The sequence below is a fragment of the Tupaia chinensis genome, unplaced genomic scaffold (assembly GCF_000334495.1).
Source record: "Tupaia chinensis unplaced genomic scaffold, TupChi_1.0 Scaffold000394_1, whole genome shotgun sequence".
Lineage (NCBI taxonomy): Eukaryota > Metazoa > Chordata > Mammalia > Scandentia > Tupaiidae > Tupaia > Tupaia belangeri.
Genome location: NW_006159896.1, coordinates 896,717 through 918,454, shown reverse-complemented (window position 1 = coordinate 918,454; position 21,738 = coordinate 896,717). Strand labels below are relative to the sequence as shown.

At 52.8% G+C, this 21,738-nt stretch overlaps 1 protein-coding gene across 15 annotated transcripts in view; it reads right to left on the bottom strand.

Moving 5' to 3' along the window:
• Positions 1-21,738, bottom strand: part of KYAT1 (kynurenine aminotransferase 1) — a 45,824-nt gene that overhangs the window by 6,986 nt on the left and 17,100 nt on the right. For 5 of the 15 annotated variants that reach the window (XM_006153968.3, XM_027774011.1, XM_006153974.2 and 2 more), the window contains 2 exons: positions 4,451-4,509; positions 651-798 (listed from right to left, as the gene is read on the bottom strand). In XM_006153968.3, the coding sequence (XP_006154030.1) occupies positions 651-798; positions 4,451-4,509 (207 nt within the window). Of the gene's footprint in view, positions 1-650; positions 799-2,597; positions 3,030-4,450; positions 4,510-5,041; positions 5,191-9,352; positions 9,506-21,738 lie in introns of those variants that run through there. The other 10 variants (XM_027774009.1, XM_014589963.2, XM_014589965.2 and 7 more) reach the window with 6 other exon arrangements.

The following is a 21,738-nucleotide window of genomic DNA, read 5'->3' as shown; positions in this document are numbered from 1 at the left end:
AAAAAAACCAAAAAACGGAACAACGTGGGGCCAGCAATTGGCGTAATGGCTATGTTGCTGGACTCCCAGCAACCGTGGTTCGAGTCCCGGACCCGATGGCTTAAACTCAGGCCGGGTGCATGTGCGTGTGTGCCCAAGATCCTGAAAGGAGAGTGGAGAAGGGATTGCGGCGTGGCCATCCACCCGGGGGGGTGATTTCTCACTTTCTGTCTCTCTGTCTCTCTGGTGAGCGCATGCTCCCTATAGCAAAAACCTTTCAAAACAAACAAACAAACAAAACCCAACAAGAGCAAAAGGCGTAATTCTAGTCCAAGCGTTGGCAGGTATCTACCATGTGGCCATGTGGGTTCAGGGGCTGATCCATTCAGTAGCTTGCCTTTCAGGGCTCGCTTCTATATGGCCTCCTCCGGGAAGCTTCCCCAGTCTCCTCCCAACCTAGAGTCTCACTCCTGTCCTGCTCCCACTCTGCCTACCTCTCCATCACAGCACATTCAGCTGCCCTTGTCATTACTGGCTTTGTCCCTTCCCCACTAGGCCATGGGACAGAGGACACGCTTGGGCTCCACCCCGTGAGCCGTGACACCCCACAGCTTGACACCCGCAGGCCTGCTGCCCCCCGCCCCGGGCCCCAGGAGGGCCGAGAGACTCACGAATGCCCTGGTGTACTGGTTGAGCATGAAGTCTCCGCTGACCGCACGCCGAAAGGCTTCCATGGCGAAGTCCGGGGGCGCAAAGTCGGGGAAGCCCTGGCCCAAGTTGATGACGTCATACTCGCTGGACAGTTGGCCTAACTCCACCCTGGGTAAAAGATGGACAGCTGGCTCTGGGCCCCCGCCCCGGACTTCTGCCTCCGGGGCATGGTGAGCACTCAGGAGGTCCATTCTGAATAACTGGACAGCCAACGCCTGGCCCTGGCCTGGTGCTCAGCGTGAGGGCGATGGCCAGTCCCGGGCTCTGTGGCCGGCTGGGCTGGGCACCGCGTCATGGCAGGACCCAGAGTGAGACGCCTTCCCATCGCAGGCCTGCAGAGCACAAACGTGGGACCCCATTTCCTCCTGAGTGCAGCTGACTGCAACAAGGGCTCTCACAGCCACCCTCTCCAGCCTTCCGATTTCATGACGGCTGGTGCGTTTGTCACCCCACAGTCCGAACCCCTCTGCTCACAGCCCCTTCGCTGTGGCCCGTAAGGCAAGGCCTGCTTGGGGCACAGTTGGGTACAAGGCTGACGACTCGTCAGGGTCTGGTCTCCCAGGCATGAGGCGTGGCCGGCTTGCTGTCCACGTCTGTCTGAAGCAGTGCATTCACTTGACCCAACCTGGACAGATCTGGGCCCCACCAGCACCGGAACCCTCCATCTCTGGTCCTCGACAGGCTTGCTCCTGCCCCCGCTGGTGGCCAACTGTTCAGGGACACAGCGAGACCAGGAGGCCAGAGGAGGAGGCCGGTCTAGCTCTGGGCTAGTTGGGAGCAGAGGGGTCAGACTTGGCTGAGTTGAATTTATATAACAATAAATGCCATTTATGTCTTAAAAAAATTTTTTTGAGAGGTTTTTGCTGTAGGGCACATGTGCTTCCCAGAAAGACAGAGAGACAGAGAGACAGAAAGCGAGAAATCCCCCCCCAAGGGGGTGGGCACACTCAGAGAGACAGAAAGCGAGAAATCACCCCCCAAGGGGGTGGGCACACTGCAATCCCTCCTTCTCCTCCATTCTCCTCTCGGGATCTTGGATGCACACGCGCCAGGCGTGAGTTTAAGCCCCCGGGTCGGGAACTCAAACCACGGTAGACTACATGGGCATCCAGCAACATAGCCACATGGCTGATGGCAGTTTGAGTTCCAGACCTGGTGGCTTATTTTCTCACTTGCCCTCTCTCTCTCTGGTCAAAAGGAAAGAAGGGAAGAAAAGAAGGAAAGAAGGAATGAAGGAAAGGGGGAAGGAAGAAAGGAAAATAAATAATTCTTAAAAAAAAAAAGTCAAGACTAGCAGATGGTGTAATGGACTGCTACGTCGTTGACCACAGTTCGAGTCCTGGACCCAGCAGTTTAAAACTCAAGCTGGGTGCATGTGCATGTGTGTCCAAGATCCTGAGAAGAGACTGGAGGGAAGGTATCACAGTGTGGCCAATCCCCCAGGGGGGTGACTTCTTGCTTTTGGGCTCTCTGGACTATAGCAAAAATCTCTGTCTATAAAAACCAAAAACAAAAGCCAATACACATTTTTAAGTACAGAGGTGGCAGGAGAAAGAAGGCACAGAGAGGCCTCCACGGGCCTGGTCGAAAGGGAAGTGGGGAAGATGACGGACCCTCTCTGGTTCCCGCCGCGCCCACGAATCACTAGTAACAATGGAGACCGCGTGTCTTCTGTACTAGAGAAGGCGGAAGCGAAGATGAGCTCTGAGAGGGGCCGGCGAGAGCTGCTGGGTCGCCTGCATCTTAGGCCTCGCCTCCTTAGCTCAGTGGGTCTTCCTGGGTATGAAGGTGAAGGTGGGCATCTGGGGAAAGCCCTTGGCGTGGAGCCCGGGAGCTGGCCTTTGCTGTTAGACCGCCTTTCACCCACCCTCCCAAAGCCCTACGGGTGTGGCACCTGTCCCGGATACCTGAGTCACTGTAAACCAGGGGATGGCCGACCCATGCCCAAGGGTCACCCATACAGCTCCCCTGCCCAGCTGGCTCACCAGGGGTTGTGGTCTATGCCGTTCAGCCTCCGTGCCTGCAGCTGCTTGGCCATGGTGAGCTGGAGACGACAGAGCGGGAGCGAGGTCAGCGCTGGAGTGGTCCAGGTGCCGCGGGCCAGCACTGAGCCAGCACCCGGTCCGCCCACGCCCACTCCTAGGGAGGAGGCTGATCCGCACTCTGATAGCGAGGCAGGCCCCAGCTTGCCTCCCTCCAGTGCCCACCAGGCCCCTCTCCTGGCCCTTCCCCTTCCCGGCCTCAATTTCCCCACCGGCAAGGACTGCCTGGCGAGTGCGCCGGATCTGTTCTGAGACAGCCCTGCCCTAACCAGGTGAAAGGATTTTTTTTGAGAGGTTTTTGCTATAGGGCGCATGTGCTCGCCAGAAAGACAGAGAGACAGAGACAGAAAGCGAGAAATCACCCCCCAGGGGGGATGGCCACGCCGCAATCCCTTCTCCTCCATTCTCCTCTCCGGATCTTGGGCACGCACACGCGCTCAGCAAGTTTAAGCCACAGGGTCTGCTTGCTCCTGCCCCCGCTGGTGGCCAACTGTTCAGGGACACAGCGAGACCAGGAGGCCAGAGGAGGAGGCCGGTCTAGCTCTGGGCTAGTTGGGAGCAGAGGGGTCAGACTTGGCTGAGTTGAATTTATATAACAATAAATGCCATTTATGTCTTAAAAAAATTTTTTTGAGAGGTTTTTGCTGTAGGGCACATGTGCTTCCCAGAAAGACAGAGAGACAGAGAGACAGAAAGCGAGAAATCACCCCCCAAGGGGGTGGGCACACTGCAATCCCTCCTTCTCCTCCATTCTCCTCTCGGGATCTTGGATGCACACGCGCCAGGCGTGAGTTTAAGCCACCGGGTCCGGGACTCAAACCACGGTAGACTACATGGGCATCCAGCAACATAGCCACATGGCTGATGGCAGTTTGAGTTCCAGACCTGGTGGCTTATTTTCTCACTTGCCCTCTCTCTCTCTGGTCAAAAGGAAAGAAGGGAAGAAAAGAAGGAAAGAAGGAATGAAGGAAAGGGGGAAGGAAGGAAGGAAAATAAATAATTCTTAAAAAAAAAAAGTCAAGACTAGCAGATGGTGTAATGGACTGCTACGTCGTTGACCACAGTTCGAGTCCTGGACCCAGCAGTTTAAAACTCAAGCTGGGTGCATGTGCATGTGTGTCCAAGATCCTGAGAAGAGACTGGAGGGAAGGTATCACAGTGTGGCCAATCCCCCAGGGGGGTGACTTCTTGCTTTTGGGCTCTCTGGACTATAGCAAAAATCTCTGTCTATAAAAACCAAAAACAAAAGCCAATACACATTTTTAAGTACAGAGGTGGCAGGAGAAAGAAGGCACAGAGAGGCCTCCACGGGCCTGGTCGAAAGGGAAGTGGGGAAGATGACGGACCCTCTCTGGTTCCCGCCGCGCCCACGAATCACTAGTAACAATGGAGACCGCGTGTCTTCTGTACTAGAGAAGGCGGAAGCGAAGATGAGCTCTGAGAGGGGCCGGCGAGAGCTGCTGGGTCGCCTGCATCTTAGGCCTCGCCTCCTTAGCTCAGTGGGTCTTCCTGGGTATGAAGGTGAAGGTGGGCATCTGGGGAAAGCCCTTGGCGTGGAGCCCGGGAGCTGGCCTTTGCTGTTAGACCGCCTTTCACCCACCCTCCCAAAGCCCTACGGGTGTGGCACCTGTCCCGGATACCTGAGTCACTGTAAACCAGGGGATGGCCGACCCATGCCCAAGGGTCACCCATACAGCTCCCCTGCCCAGCTGGCTCACCAGGGGTTGTGGTCTATGCCGTTCAGCCTCCGTGCCTGCAGCTGCTTGGCCATGGTGAGCTGGAGACGACAGAGCGGGAGCGAGGTCAGCGCTGGAGTGGTCCAGGTGCCGCGGGCCAGCACTGAGCCAGCACCCGGTCCGCCCACGCCCACTCCTAGGGAGGAGGCTGATCCGCACTCTGATAGCGAGGCAGGCCCCAGCTTGCCTCCCTCCAGTGCCCACCAGGCCCCTCTCCTGGCCCTTCCCCTTCCCGGCCTCAATTTCCCCACCGGCAAGGACTGCCTGGCGAGTGCGCCGGATCTGTTCTGAGACAGCCCTGCCCTAACCAGGTGAAAGGATTTTTTTTGAGAGGTTTTTGCTATAGGGCGCATGTGCTCGCCAGAAAGACAGAGAGACAGAGACAGAAAGCGAGAAATCACCCCCCAGGGGGGATGGCCACGCCGCAATCCCTTCTCCTCCATTCTCCTCTCCGGATCTTGGGCACGCACACGCGCTCAGCAAGTTTAAGCCACAGGGTCCGTGACTCAAACAATGGTCGACTACAATGGGAGTCCAGCGACATAGCCATTACGCCAACTGCTGGTCCCTAACCAGGTGAAAGTTTGACCCAGGGCGGGCTGGAGGCTGAGCGGAGGTGTAGGAAGGGGAAGGTGGGGCCGTGACAGCAACAGCTTCTGTTCGCAGAGGTCTCCCTGGGCGCTCATTCGATTCTCCCAAAGATCTGGCTGGGCCCACTTCGCCTATGAGAAAATGGAGGGTGAGTGGGGGAGTGACGGGCTATTCAGGTCCACCACGAATACCCTCACACTCAGGCCTGTTTGACACAAGGCTATGTTCTAACCCTAGTGAGGGGCACACTCGCTCTGTCCTGGGAGGGGCTTGGGGTCCTCACACCCAGCCAGGCCTCCCCTCCCTGTGTTCCTAACAGGTCAGCTCCCTGTCACCCACAGGGGCGTAAAATCTAGCTAAGCCCCGAGTCCTGGTCTCAGTCTCCTGTCAGCACAGCAGGAGCATGGGCTTGGGGGTCACCATAACTCCCGCTGCTGGGATGTGCCAGTCCCCACAGCCTAGCAGGTGGTGGTGCCAGCCCCTAACCTCCTAGGCCACCTGCTGTGGCCAGCAGTTATCTCCTCCCGTAGCTTGAGATCCTCTCAGGCCCCACGTGCCTTCCCTAGAGCTGCCATGATAATCCCCACCTCACAGATGAGGACACGGAGGTGCAGAGGGGCTCAGGGACCGGCCCCAGGTCAGTGGAGAAGCAGGCCAAGAGCCCAAGCAGGGTGGCTGCAATGGGGGGAGTCACCATGAGGCCCCCTGCCTTGGGGGGTTACTATGGAGGGGTACCCTGGACCATCACAGTTCTCCAAAGGATGGGAGTCCTGCTGACGTGAGGGTCAGTGAAGATCCAGCGGGGGCCTGGCGTCTTGTGGGTCCTTAGCCACGAGGGTGCTAGGCAGCCCTGGTCCATCACTGAATCCCAGATACCACCATCAGGCCTGGCTTTCAGTATAGGCTAAAATCGTGCAGAGCCACGTGATCCCTGCCGGAGAAAACCATGTCGTAACCAAAATCTTAGTGACGACTGTCTTTGGTTGATTGGCTAACAGACGCTTTTTATTTTCTTCATTATATTTTTCTTATTTTCTAAAATAAATGCTTCATTTTTATGATTAAAAAAAAAGTAGAAGGGGGCCAGCAGATGGCGTAGCTGTTACACCGCTGGACTCCCACCGGACTGACTGTAGTTCAAGTCCCAGACCCGGTGGCTTGAAAGTAACGTTGGGTGCGTGTGCGTGCGTGCCCAAGATCCTGGAAGGAGAATGAAGGAGAAGGGATTGTGGCATGACCACCCCCCCGGGGAGTGATTTTTCACTTTTCCCCTCACTGTCTCTGTCTCTCTGGTGAACACACGCACCCTAAGGCAAAAATCTCTAAAATAATAATAAACGTAGGAGAGGGCCCAATGGTGGCATGGTAGGTAAGGTGCTGGACTCCCACATGGCCAACCATGGTTCAAGTCCCAGGCCCGTAGGCTTGAAAATCACACTGAGTGTGTGTGCATGCATTCCCAAAATCCCAAGAGGAGGATAAGGAGAAGGGAGTGTGGTTACTGCCCCTGAGGGTGATTTCTCACTTCCCTCTCTGTCTCTCTCCGGGATGCACACATACACATGCCCTATGGTGAAAACTAAAAGTGGGAGTAAAGCCTGCTGTGGGGATGTTTATTACTGTGACTCACTGATGTCAGTGAGGCAGGCTCCAGAGTCGCATGGGCAGGATGGTTCTGCTTTGCCAAAGGAAAAAACGCTCTAATATGTATTTGTACACACACACACAATTTTAATGACCACATACGAGTAGGGAAAAAAGACCGGAAGAAAATACATCAAAATGTGGGGCCAGCAGTGTAGTGGTTATAGCACTGGACTCCCGCATGGCTGACTGCGTTCCGAGTCCCAGACCCAGTGACTTGAAAGGTCACACTGAGCACATGTGCTTGCGTGCCCAAAATCCCTGGAAGAGAATGGAGAAGGGACTGAGGCAGGGCTGTCTCCCCTGCCCCCCGGCGTGGGGGGATTTCTCACTTTTCCTCTCACTGTCCCTCTCTGTTTCTCTCCTGCGAATGCACATGCCCTGTGGAAAAATCCTTAAAAGAATACACACATGCACACACACACAAATGCTTTCTCTTTCTCTCCGAGTGGTGAAATTCCAGGTGACTTTCATGCCCTGTGTGTGCTTTTCTGTTTCTGAGTTAGTACGGTGAGCACACCTATTTGGCCGGTTTTGCTATAGCATGTACGCGTTCTACCTTCTCTGAGTTTGGGTGTGTCTTGCAATCTATAGCATCAGTTTGTCACTCCTTTCCCTCTTTTTTAAATTGTGGCTATTTGTTGCTTCCATGAGTGGGGGAGACAGAGAGACAGAGACAGAGACAGAGTCTGCATGCCCAGCAGGACCTTGACACCATGATCCAGCCCAGCCTCAGCCAGTCCTCAACGATGAGCACGCGTGTGCCTGGTGTACTCAGGGAGGGCTCTGGATCGGACCCAGAACCTGCCCCTGTGGGCACGCCTCGCAGAGCATCACAGTGCACCTGTGTGTCACCGTCTGACCCCCTTTGCCCTTCGTCTGGCAGTGGACCTGACTATGGATGGCATGATGGACTCGCTTTTGAGAGGAGGAGTCCTCAGACTGAATGATGGCGTGGGGCAGTGATGCAGCGCAAACGTGACGCTCTGCGAGGCTCTCACATGGGAAGGTTCTAGGTTTGCGCCTGGAGACCTCCCTGAGAATGCTGGGCACACACGTGCCCTGAACTGAGCTGAGCCTGGGGCAGGACCTTGTCGTGGGGAGGGGGTTCTCTCTCTCGTTCATGGAAGAAATAAGCTTTTAAAAAATAGTAAAGATGGGACCAGCAGTTAGCGCGATGGCTGTGCTGCTGGACTCCCATGTAGTCGACCTCGGTTCGAGTCCTGGACCCAGTGGCTTAAACTCATGCCGGGCGCATGTACGTGCGTGCCCAAGGTCCTGAGAGGAGAATGGAGGAGAAGGGATTGCGGCGTGGCCATCCCCCCTAGGGGGGTGATTTCTCGCTTTCTGTCTCTCTGTATCTCTCTTTCTGGCAAAGTGCACACGCCCTATGGCAAAAGAAACCTCTCCATAAAAAGAAAAAAAAAATAGTAAAATTGGGTCAGCAGGTGGCATGGCGGTTTAGGTGCTGGACTCCCATGTGGCTGACGGTGGTTCTAGTCCCAGACCTGGCAGCTTGCTTTCTCACTTCCCCTTTCTCTCTCTCTCTCAATCTCTCTCTCGCTGGTGAGAGCATATGCCCTATAGAAAATTAAAACATAATAATAGTAGTAATAATAAATAAAATAAAATAAAAAAAGGAGTCGGCAGGTGGCATGGTGGTTAAAGGTGCTGGATTCCCACATGGCCAAACACGGTTCAGGTCCTAGACCTGGTGGCTTGCTTTCTCACTTTCTCTCTCTCTCTGTCCCTCTCTGGTCAAACTGAAATAAACAAATGAATAAATAAATAAATAAAGTTAAATAAAATAATTCTTTAAGAAAAATTAAAATAAAGAATTCTTTAAAAAAAAAAAAAGTGAAGATGAGGGGCCAGCAGTTAGTGTAATGGCTATGTCGCTGAACTCCCATATAGTCAACTGTGGTTCGAGTCCCGGACCCGGTGGCTTAAACTCACGCCGGGCGCGTGTGTGTGCATGCCCAAGATCCCGAGAAGAGAATGGAGGAGAAGGGATCGCAGCATGGCCATTCCCCCGGGGGGTGATTTCTTGCTTTCTGTCTTTCTGTCTCTCTCTTTCTGGCGAGCGCACGTGCCCTATAGCAAAAATCTCTCCAAAAAAAAAAAGAAGAAAGAAAAAAAGTGAAGATGAGTCAGGAACAGTAAGAGGGAGATGGGGAATAGGAGAAGATTTGGGGGCAGGCTGGGGGAGGCGAAGGTGCACAGACTGGGGGAGGGACACAGGAGGTGAGTGCAGCTGAATGGGTTTGGGGAAGAAATAGAAATAACGGTGAGGACCCTTTACGGGTGCACAAAGGAGCGACTTTCACCTCCGTTCCGTCACACAGTGCCTGAATAAATGAGGACAGTGCCTCTTCCTGGGCTTATTCGGCCAACTTTACTGAGCACCTGCAGCGTGCGGGGTGTGGGCTGGGCACGGGGATGAGGGGCAGACAGCAGCACCCAAGCAGACTATTAGGATGCAGAGCTATGAGGTTTAGAAGCAAGGGCAAGGGGAGGGCCCACATCCAGGCGCAGTCAGGGAAGACTTCCTAAAAGAGGAGGCTCATGCAAGGCTTGAAAGCCATGGCCAGGCAGTTCCCAGGAGCCCCAGGTCATGCAGGGAGCAGAGCGTTGGGCTAGAGCACTTACAGTCTGGTGCAAGGACCGGGAGGGCGAGGGTCCAGCCTTCTTTCCCCATAGGGGCCCCACCAGGCACATACGGATGGCCGCTGCTTTCCTGATCATGCCTCACGGGGCACGGCCGGCTTCTCCTCTGGGGGCAGAGGCAGGGAGGAGAGAGCGCTGCCAGAAAACGGGTGAGCTCAGGACTTGGGTCCCCCACACAAGGCGCTAACGGGAGCGACGATGTGGTCACTATGTGCCAAGTGCTTTCCTATAGGGTGATGCCAACCGGGAGCTACGCCTGGGCATGTCGTACTGGCGTTTCAGAGAACCATGGCTTAAAACCTTCAAAGGAGCCCGAGAGGAAAAAAGCTCTCTACCTATAGGAGAGCAAGGTAAGAATCGGGCGAGCCAGCAGGTGGCATGGAGGTTAAGGCACTGGATCCCACATGGTCAGGGGCACAGTTTGAGTCCCAGACCTGGTAGCTAGAAAATCATGCCAGGCACATGTGTGTGCGTGCCCAAAATCCAAAGAGGAGAATGGAGAAGGGACTGCAGCATGGCCATCTCCCCGAGGTGTGATTTCTCTCTCTCTCTCTCTCTGTCTCTAGCAAGCACGCACACCCTATAGCAAATTAAAAATGAAAAAGATGGCACGCGATTTTCCTCCTGTGCAGTAAAAGAGTGAAGTTAGAGGCTACAACATCTATTTAATGTATTTCTGGATAACAAAGCGGACATTACAATACACTCATTTTAAAAAAGATGTTGGGGGGGGCTGGCCCCATTGCCTAGAGTTTAAGTGAGCTGGGTCCCACATGGCCAACCATAGCTCGAATCCTGGCCTTGGCAGCTCTGAAAATACACAGGATGCATGTGTGGGCATGCTCCAGATCCCTACAGGGTGAAGAAATGGAGCTGGGATTGCGTCATGACTATGCCTCCCCAAACCCATTGCCTCACTGACTATCCCTCCCTCTCTCTAGCCCTCTTTTTGGCAAGTGCATGTGCACTCTGGCAAGTTTTAAAAAAAAATGGCATTGGGCCTCTTGGGTCACAAATCACTGTCCCAGGGGATGATGATGCAGCAAGGCACAGGAAGTGTTGGGGAAAGCACAGGGGGTCAGGCGTTGGCACCATTCAGCACAGGCTTATTGAACACCTGCTACGTGCCGAGCAGGCGCTGCAGACTATCTGAATAAGACAGACCCGTCCCTGCCCTCTGGCACCTTGTATTCCAATGAGGGACACAGCATCGAACAAACACGAAGAAACAGACGGCGTATCAGGTGGTGATACGTGTTACGAGGAAGCATAAAACAGGGAAAGGAAATAGCAGGCAAGGGTGCTACTTTATTATGGTGGGAGTTCAAGGTATGCTTTCCTGATAGGTAAGGAAGTGGCCAGGTGCACACTTGGAAGAGCATGCCAGGCAGAGGGAGCAGCAAGTGCGAAGGCCCTGAGACAGGACGTTAGTAAAGATGCAGGTTCAGACAGCAGAGGTCCGAATGCAATTTCTTAAACCGTACAGATTCTTCCTCATGAAAAAATGGATGGGACCAGCAGTTAGCATAATGGCTATGTCGCTGGACTCCCACGTAGTCGACTGCGGTTCAAGTCCCGTACCAGGTGGCTTAAAACTCACACCGGACACCAGGCGCGTGTTCGTGCGTGCCCAAGATCCCGAGAGGAGAATGGAGGAGAAGGGATTGCGGCACGGCCATCCTCCCTGGGGGATGATTTCTCGCTTTCTATCTGTCTTTCTCTGTCTTTCTGGCGAGCACATGCGCCCTATGGCGAAAACCTCTCCATAAAAAAAGTGGAGCTGCCATGGTGGCTCCGATTATGAAATTGGGATTCCAATGGTACAATATTGCTACATATCCAACACACCCAAACTTACTGCTTAACACAACTGCAATCATTTCTTTTGCTTACAGATGTACAATTTGGGCAGGGCATGGTGGAGACAGCACAGATCTGCTCCACCTAGTATCAGCTGAAGTGACTGGGTGGGTGCTGGAGCACTTCCAAGACAGCCCAGTTACGCGGCTGGCCAGCTGACCTTGCTGTTAGCTGGGAGCTCAGCAGGGGATTAGGCCTGGGAGTCTTGCTCCTCTCCGCAGGGGCCTTTCCACAGGCTTCCTCCTGACGTGGGGGCTGAGTTCCGAGAGTGAACATCCCAAGAGAACAAAGTGGAAGTGAAAGGTATTGTTCGAACTAGCCTTGGAAGCCACCCACCGTCACTACTGGCGTACTCCATGGGTGAAGGCATTGAGCATGGTGGGGGGCAGAGATGGCACTGCTGCACGGGATGCGTACCAAAGTCACACTATGAGAAGAGCTCGTGGCATGGGACACACCATTTCCTCTATCTTTGGAAAAGTATAATCTCCGAAGTTCCAGACTCCCACCTTGGTCTTCCACCACCACCAGACTATCGCTGTTACTCACACAGTCCAACGCCTCCTTCCATCCAAAGAAAGAGGAAGGAGAAAGAGGGGAGGGCCAGCCACATACCACTTCGGATTGTGCTTCATTGGTCAGAGCTCAGTCACGTGGCCATATGTAGTTGCAAGGAAAGCTGGGAAATATTAGTCTGGGAACACTGGCTAAAAATGGAAGGGTCTATTAATATCACCACAGAACTGGGGTGGGCAACCAGGACTCGTGGGCCAGATTCAGCCTGCCGCCTGTGTTAATAAATATAGTGTTGGGACCAGCAGTTGGTGTAATGGCTACGTCACTGGACTCCCATGTAGTCGACCGTGGGTCTAGTCCTGGACCCGGTGGCTTAAACTTATGCCAAGTGTGTGCTCAAGATCCTGAGAGGAGAATGGAGGAGAAGGGATTGTGATGTGGCCATACCCCGGAGGGTGATTTCTCACTTTCTTTCTCTCTGTCTCTCTGGTGAGTGCATGTGCCCTATAGCAAAAACCTCCCCGATAAATAAATAAATGAATAAAGTGTTTCTGGTACATAGTCACCCTCAGATTTTTAACATATCGCCTGAGGCTTCTTTTGTGCTACAGCAGCAGAATTGAGACCTTGCAACAAGTCCTGTAGAAACTGAAATCTTTGTTGTGGCTCTTTACAGAAAGTTTTCTGACCCTGCTATAACAGAGAGGGGAGGGATCAACAGATGGCATAGTGGTTACATTGCTGGACTCCCACATGGCCAATCACAGTTCAAGTCCTGGACCCATTGGCTTGAAAATCATGCTGGGTGTGTGTGTGTGCATACCCAAAATCCCAGGAGAAGAATGAAGGAGAAGGGATTGTGGTGAGGCCATCCCCTCTGGGGGGGTGGTTTCTCACTTACCCTCTCATTGTGTCTGTCTCTCTTTCTCTCTCTCAAGCAAGTGCAAACACTCTAAGGCAAAAACCTCTCAAAAAAAAAAAAAAAAAAAAAAAAGGAGAAGAGAAGGGATATTGGGGGACAAATGACAGATAGAAACGGTATGGCTGGAGCAGAGCAACCAAAGGGACAGCAGCAGGAAGTGAGCTGGGACGGACCTCACCTCCCATCTAACAGAGCCGTGGGTACATGGCAAACACTCGGGACTTAAGCAATGGTCTGTGGCACCAGGGTAGAGTTGCTCCAAAGAAGCTGGATCCCACATGGCAATCACAATTAGAATCCCTGAAATACGCTGGACACGGGTGTGAATGCCTGAGATCCAAGGCTGCAGGCCTGGAGGCAGGGGACAGCGGTGCGACCAGACCCTGTGGAGGTGCTTCTCTCTCTCGTATGTGTGCACATGCGCACTATTAAAACCAACAATAAGGGAGCCAGCAGTTAGCGTAATGGCTATGTCGCTGGACTCCCACGTAGTCGACCACGGTTCACGTCCCGGACCCAGTGGCTTAAAACTCACGCCGGGCACGTGTGCGTGCATGCCCAAGATCCCGAGAGGAGAATGGAGGAGAAGGGATTGCGGTGTGGCCATCCCCTCTGGGGGGTGATTTCTCGCTTTCTGTCTCTATGTCTCTCTCTGTCTGTCTGGCGAGCGCACGCGCCCTATAGCGAAAACCTCTCAAAAAAACCCAAAAAACCAACAATAACAACAACAACAACAAAACCCAAACACATGAGAAAGAGGCCTTGGGCCTTCTTAGTGTGAGAGTTTAGGAGAGAAAAGCAGCCTCTAGCACCCGGGAGCTGGCCTGGCACCCACAGAATGGGCTTGGAGCCCTCCTGTTGAGCACCAGCATCCAACAAGGCCGCTCTCCAACCATGATAAATCAAGAAGAAAACAAGGCCACTTGTGGCATGGTGGTTAAAGTGCTAAACTCCCACACGGTCAACCACGGCTCAAGTCCCAGACCCAGCAGCTTGAAAATCACACCGGGGGCTCACTCCAGGTCTGTCCCACCGGCTCAGCCTGCTCAGTTCCCACTGCTCAGTTCCCAGCCTCCTGCCTCCCAGAGCCCCCCATGCTCAGGATGGCCCTGGTCTGCTCTGCCCTTCCCCACACATCTCTGACGAACGACCCGTGACCAAGGACTAGCTGTCGGCTTTGGTGTAACCATCAGTCCCAAGGGGCTCATCAACCTAGACCCTCTGCTTACTCACAGGAGTCCACTGAGTTAGACCAGTCGCTTGACCGCTATGTTGACCTAAACTTGACCTCAGCCCAGGAGGTGCCCTCACACCTGTACCTGGAGAACACGGAGGTTTTCCCCAGTGACCTGGAGTCAGTGACCTCCAGCTTTATGGAAGAAGCCTTGACTCCTTCAGGGAGAGATCCATCTCACGGAGGTTTAAAAGGAAGCAGATTCTCCATGCGCTGTGACTCTCGCTCTGCTGTCACTTCATGAGAAGATCCTGAACTTCAGAACAAGCCCCCCATTACACTGCTGAGATCTCAAAACGGGAAAACGAAACACAGGGTGGGCACAGCTGAGGGGAGATGGCAAGACCCTAGGCTGGGCAGTGTGCATTGTGTGAGGATGGAAGCGAGGCATGTCTTAGCTGTGTCCTATTTAATACAGACTGAGTGAATGTTCATTTGAATTAAAAGAAAGAGAGAAAGAGAGAGAGAAAACCCACCGGGCGTGTGTGCCTGCGTGCCCCAAATCCCAGGAGGAGAATGGAAGAGAAAGGAATGCAGTGTATCCAGTCCCGGGGGGGGGGGGTGTTTCTCACTTTCCCTCTGTCTCCGGCTAAGCACACGCCCTAGGCAATAAATAAATAAATAAACCAAGGCCACCCCATTAATAAGTCTGAGCACAGGCAAAGACACTGCCACCAAGTGCCAAGCACCGTATGTCCTGGCAGAGGTGAGTGACGGTGCTTCTTCACCACGCGTGGCTTCGTCCTTGCTCCGGCCTGCCCTCCCTATAAATAGAACGACTGAGCTCCCAACCGTGAGACTACCCCTGCTCCTGAAAGCACTCAGCCAGAGCGAAACCCTGCTTCCTCGGCAGCATCACCCAAGTCCAGATAGCACAGGCGTTCTAACACCCTCGTGCTGAGACGCCCCGGCTCCCCGTGGCGCGTTGTACCTCACTACAACTTGCTCAACCACAGCAGAGCTCTTGGTGCTTATCAGCTGAGAGCACTGACAGTATCAGTTAAGACGAGATTTGCTACAAATGAAAAGAAAGCCAAAATAACACTAGATGTTTTTTTTTTTAAAGAGAGATTCTTGCTATAGGGCATGTACACTTACCAGAGAGACACAGGGACAAAAAGCAAGAAATGGCCACAGCGTAATCCCTTCTCCTCCATTCTCTTGGAATTTTGGGCACGCATGCACACATGCCCAGCCTGAGTTTTAAGCTGCCGGTTCCGAGACTCAAATCACAGTCGACTATGTGGGAGTCCAGCGACATAAACATTATGCCACCTGCCGGCCCCAAAAATAACTCTAGATTAAACAAGGGTCAATTCTCTCTCTTTTTGTCTTGTGAACTGAACCTACAGGTTAAGGATGGTTCCTCAGTCATCAGGGACCCAGCCCCCGTCTGTGTAGTGGCTCTGACTTCTACTTCATGGGTGCGGGACATCTTGAACATACCTAAAAGTAGAGTCCAGGACAGGGAACTCCAAGCCTCAGTAAAGGCCCATCTTGCTCCATCTCTACTCCCATCTAATTTCCCACCTGCTCTATCTGAATCATTTAGAAGCAAATCCCAGGTATTACATCATAAATGTGTTAGAATGTATCTCTAAAATATAAGGACTATCATAAAAAAAGAAGAAAGTGGGTCCAGCAGGTGGCATTATGGTTAAGGCACTGGACTCCCACATGGCCAACCATGGTTTGAGTCCCACACCAGGAGGCTTGCTTTCTCATTCTTTCTCTCTCTGGTGAGCGAATGTGCCCTATAGAAAATTAAATAATAAGTAAAATTAAATAAGTAATTCTGAAGAAGAAGAGGAAGAAGAAGAGGAGGAAGAGGAGGAGGAAGACGAAAGCATTCACAGATACCATTATTACAAGTACAAAAAGTTAGAGACGCCTTCCTAGGGTACAACACCCAGTCGGTGTACACATTTCCCCATCCATTGCAGGGCTGCAATGGAACCCACCCACTTCACAGCATGGAATGAGGCTGTGCTCTGGCACCTCCACCCAGGGCCCCACGGCCCACTCCCAAGGGCTGCCCTCAAAGCACAGAGGCTGAAGGCACCATGGTCTGCTCAGACCTCCCTACACGTGCCAGCCTGAGGAGGCACGGATCTGCCCTGAGCAGGTTGCACAGGTGGAGTAGGGCCACCTGAACCTGCAGCAAGGACTGAATAATCCAGCTCCCAGGGCCCAGGGTAGGGTCCTGGAGGAGAGAGTGTCATTGCCTGGGGAACCCATCTGCCTAGGTGCCCACTTTGAGAGTAGAGTTTTGTTTCGCCTGTTTTTTTCATTGCTTCTTCTTTTTTTTTTTGGAGAGGTTTTTGCTATAGGGCACGTGCGCTCGCCAGAGACAGAGAGAGACAGAGAGACAGAAAGCAAGAAATCACCCCCCAGGGAGGATGGCCACGCCACAATCCCTTCTCCTCCATTCTCCTCTCGGGATCTTGGGCACGCACGCACACGCACCCGGCGTGAAGCCGCCGGGTCCGGGACTTGAACCACGGTCAACTACGTGAGAGTCCAGCGACATAGTCATTACGCTAACTGCTGGTCCCTCGTTGCTTCTTTTAAGATTTTTTCTTTATCTTTGATTTTCTGAAATTTGAATATAATATGCCAAGGTATATGGTTTGTTGTTAGCATTTACTCTGGTTGGTATTCTATAAGCTTCCTGGATCTGTGGTTTGGTGTCTGATATGAATTTGGGGGAGAATCTTAAGTCATTAGTTCTTCAAATATTGCTTCTGTTTCCTTCTCTCTTTCTTCTCCTTCGGGTACCCCCAATACATGTATGTTGTATCTTTTGTAGCTGTCCTACAATTCTTGGATATCCTGTTTCGTTTTTTCCAGTCTTCAGTCTTTGATTTTCAGTTTTGGAAATGTCTCTTATTTTTTTCTTTTTTAATTGCCAGATGATGTGTGTGTTCACCAGAGAGAGAGGGCAAAAGAGAAAGCACCCTCCAACAGGGCCTGGTCACACTTCGATCCCTTCCCCTCCATTTCTTCATCCTGCATGATTTTGGGCGCACACACATGTACACGGTATAATTTCCAAGCTGCTGGGCCAGAATTTGAATCATGGTTGGCCACGTGGGAGCCGGTTCCCTTGATCACTAGGCCACAGGGCTGGCCTGAGTTTTGGAAATTTTATTGACATACTTTCAAGCTCAGAGATTTTTTCCTTAGCCGGCCCGGTCTACCAAGGAGTCCATCAGAGGCGTTCTTCATTTCTATTGCAGTGTTTTTGCTCTCTGCTGTGTCTGTTTGATTCTTGCTTAGAATTTCTACTCTCTGCTTTCATTTGTCCATCTGTCCTTGCATGCCACCACTTCACCCATTACAGCCCTCTGCACTTAGGTTCTCATGGTGAATATTGGAGAAAATCCCCTAATATTTCTGGACGTGGCGGGGGGGGGGTAACATAACCACTTTTAAATATACCAGAGCATTCAAAGCAGTCTTTCTTCCTTCTTAAAATTTATTTGTTTCTTCCATGAGACAAAGAGTAAGAGAGATGGAGAGAGACATTCCCAACAGGGTCACGACATCACGATCCATCCTCAGTCTCAGCTAGCTCCAGACTGTGGGCACACGTGTGCCCCATGTTCTGTGGGAGGTCTCCAGACTTAAACTGGGAACCTCCTCATGTAGGAGCACCTCACGAAGCATTGCGTTTAGCTGTTACCCACCATCTGGTTCCCTCAGTATGTTTTTCTTAACAGGGCCTGCTCTCATTTTACCAGATCCTAAGCGACATGAGGTAATAAGAAAACCCAGCTCCAGCCTCCTCCAATCATCCTGTCCATCCCCCCAAGGGAGTTCCATAAGGAGACAGCTGCTTATAAGAAATAAGCACCGGGCCAGCTGGTGGCATGCAGGTTAAGGCAGCTGGATCCCGCATGGTCGACTGTGTGGGTTGAGTCTTAGATCCAGTGACTTGAAAATCCCGCCTGGTGGGGGAACCAGCAGTTAGCGTAATGGCTATGTCGCTGGACTCCCACGTAGTCGACCGCGGTTTGCGTCTCAGGCCCGGTGGCTTAAAACTCACGCCGGGCGCGTGTGCATGCGTGCCCAAGATCCCGAGAGGAGAATGGAGGAGAAGGGATTGCGGCATGACCATCCCCCCAGGGGGGGGATTTCTCGCTTTCTGTCTCTATGTCTCTCTCTGTCTGTCTGGTGAGCGCACACGCCCTATAGAGAAAACATCTCCAAAAAAAACCAAAAAAACAAACAAAAAAAACACGCCTTGCGTGTATATATGTGTGCCTAAAATCCTAAGAAGAGAATGGAGGAGAAGGGATTGCGGCATGACCATCCCCCCAGGGGGGGGATTTCTCGCTTTCTGTCTCTATGTCTCTCTCTGTCTGTCTGGTGAGCGCACACGCCCTATAGAGAAAACATCTCCAAAAAAAACCAAAAAAACAAACAAAAAAAACACGCCTTGCGTGTATATATGTGTGCCTAAAATCCTAAGAAGAGAATGGAGGAAAAGGGGTTGCAGTGTGGCCATCCTGACTGGAGAGTGATTTCTCACTTCCCCTCTCTTTCTCTCCAGCAAGCATACACACCTCATAGCAAAACTAAAAATTCCAGCCTGGCCTGAGAAACTCCCTAGGTTCAGCCCCTTCCAGACCTAGCCTCTTACCCCAAGGTCCTTCCAAGCATTTCTGAGCACAGAAGGTAGCAATGGGCCCACAGGTGGGGCACTTCCTCCTGCTCCTCGTTCAATCGTCAGCTTCTCCCAACCCTCTTCTCAGTGTGCTGAGACTACCACAGGGACCCGGCCCGGCAAGGCCTTGGGTCGGGTCAAGGTCCCATGGGGGTGAGAGATGCCTCCCAGCAGCACTGGCTCCTTCTTCACCCATCAGGTATTTCCTGACAAGCACGAGGATGTGTGTTAAGGCTTGAACTAAACCTCCAGAAATACGCTGGTGTCTTCACTCCCAGAACCTACAAATGTGACATTACTAGGAAACAGGATCTTTGTAGATGGGGTCAATTTAAAATGAGATCATACACCACCAATGTCCTTATAAGAAAGGAAAAAGAGACACAGACTCACAGAGAAAGCCCCATGTAAAGACAGGAGCAGTGGGCCAGTGGAGGTGTGGTGGTTAGGGCAGCTGGCTCCCACACAACCAATGCAGTTCGAGTCCTGGACCTGGTGACTTGAAAACCACACTGGGTATGTGTGCATGTGTGCCCAAAATCCCACAAGGAGAAAAAGAGAAGGGTTTTTGGTGTAACCGTCCCCCATGGGGGGGCCATTTTCACTTTCTCTGTGTTCCCTCTCTCTTTGCTTCTCCCCAGCAAGCACGCCTACCCTCTAGTAAATTAAAAAAAGAAAAAGAAAGGAGTGGGGATTAGAGTGATGCATTTACAAGCCAAGGGACACTGCGGACCCAGCCTCGGTGGTGCTGGAAGGCACATGGCCAACCACAGGTCCCAACCCCGGTCACCCTGGTACTTGCCAAGCGCACATGCAAGCGGCCAGGATCTCTTTTTTTTTTCTTTTAGAGGTTTCTGCCTTATGGCACATGCACTCGCCAGAGAGACAGAGACTGTGAGAGAGAAAGTGAGAAATCACCCTCTGGGTAAATGGCCATGCCGCAGTCCCTTCTCTGCCATTCTCTTCTTGGGATTGTGGGCATGTGTGTACATGCACTAAGCATGATTTCAAGCCACTGGGTCCAGGACTTGAACTGCAGTCGGTCATGTGGGAGTCCAGCAATGTGGCTGCTATGCCATCTGCTGGCCCCAGAACCCAAGATCAGGATGAGCTGGAGGGGAAGGGGAAGGGGAAGGGGATTGAGGCGTGACAAGACCGTGCCCAGGGTGCCTGTTTCTCTCTCCCTCTCATTGTCATGCACAGATACTTGCTTTTTACTACAATAAAATAAAACAAAATAAAATAAAGAAACATCATAGGTTGCTGGCAACACTAGAAGCTAAAAGAAAGGCATGGAACAGATTCTCCCTGGAGTCTTTGGAGAGAGCCTCCACAATTGTGAGGGAATCAATTTCTGCTATTGAAAGCCACGACTGTGGTGCTGTCGGCCCAAGGACACTAATGGGACACTAGAGGGCGCTCTGGAGCACACGCCCCAATGTGCTTGTATGAGAGTCAGGGAAGGTGTCTTGGAGAACGTGGCCTGTCCCCGGGGAAGTGAAAAGTGTGCCAGGTGGAGAGCACAGTATGCAAAGGCCTGGGGGTGAAAGCGAATCCCTGGTCCCTGGGGCTAAGGATCTGCGCTTTGGAGCAACAAAGGGTGATGCTGTTACCATCCAGGAGGGACATTCCGAGAGTGTCCCATCAGCGGAGGGAACATGGTGTTTCAGCCTCTGCACTCAGCCAAAGGGACATGTGACCCAATGCCAGGCTGGTCATGAGAAGTGCCCTGTGTTCCCTCTAGGGAGCCCAACTGCTAGCCTGGGACTGGGGGGGCTCCTCAACATGGGGACTTAGTGCAAAATCTGAGACCGTCCTGGGCAGACGAGGATGGCTGGTCCCCCTCGGCTGGCCAAAACAGGGTGTGCTGTCCTTGTCCTGGCCACACGCACTGCTGACTCCTCCAGGTGGGCCTCCTCCTGCCAGAACCCCACTCTGCTGTCAGAGGCCAACCCTTGACTCTCCTCCATATCATAAGGTTGCTCCAGACAAAATCATGTCTGTTACCTCACCGGGTAAGGGTGAGAGCACTGACACTGATGGCACAGTCAGCTCTCGGGCTGAGCACTCTGGCCGTCCCCGGCACTAACACGTCACTGGATCCTTTTATTTCTTTTTTTAAATTTTGCCATTAGGGTGCGTGCGCTCACTGGACAGAGAGCAAGTGAGAAAGCACCCTCCAGGGATAATGGCCATGCTGCAATCCCTTCTCCTCCATCCCCTCAGGATATTTTGAGCATGCATGCACCCGGTGCATGGCGTGTTTCAGGGCACCAGGTCTGGGACTTGAACCACATGGCCGGCCATGTAGGATCCATCCACCTTAGTCACCACGCTCCGGCTGGTTCACACATCATGGATCCTTGAACAGTTCCAAAAAGCAAGAGTTAACCCCCTATTTTTTAGAGAGAGACTTTCGCTATAGGGTGCGTGCAGTTGCTGAAAAGACAGAAAGTGAGAAATTGCCCCCCCTCGGGGATGGCCACACCACAATCCCTTTTCCTCTAGTCTCCTCTCGGGATTTTAGGCACACACGCACACATGGCTGGCATGAATTTTAAGTCGTCAGGCCCAGGACTCGAACCGCGGTCAATTATGTGGGAGTCCAATGACGTAAACATTACGCCATCCTGTAAGTAAGGGCCTGTGTTACTCCTAACCCCCTATTGAGGAAAGTGACGACCAATGACTGCCCTTGCATTGAGCTCCTGGAAAGGCCTTCTAGCTGTCTGCACCTTGCGGGGCACAGGGCAGAAATTCAGGAGCATGGTCCTGGGCCCTCCCCTGTGCCCTACTGCAATCCCATAGCCCCTCACCTCCTCTGGGTGCTGCCAGCTCTGAAGAGAGGTGGTGCTAGGGACTGGAAGTGGCCCAGTGGGTGTCCAGAGCATCTGGCCTCATGGAGGGCATGGAGAACTGGGACCCACCGTGCTGGATGAGGATCTGCTTACTAAGTGGCAGCCCCAGGGCCGGGGCTAAAAAGCAGGTTGGGCCCTCACTGCCCAGGACTGGTGGGGCAGGCGGTGTGTGTAGTGGGCTGGAGGTATACGTGCCCAGGTGTCTGGCCAGAAGGCGAGTGTCACACGGTGCTCTCCATGGGCTGGGTCTGTCCAGTGACTGCGGAATCCTGGTGCCCTCCCAGGACCAGGCCCCAGGCAGACCCGTGG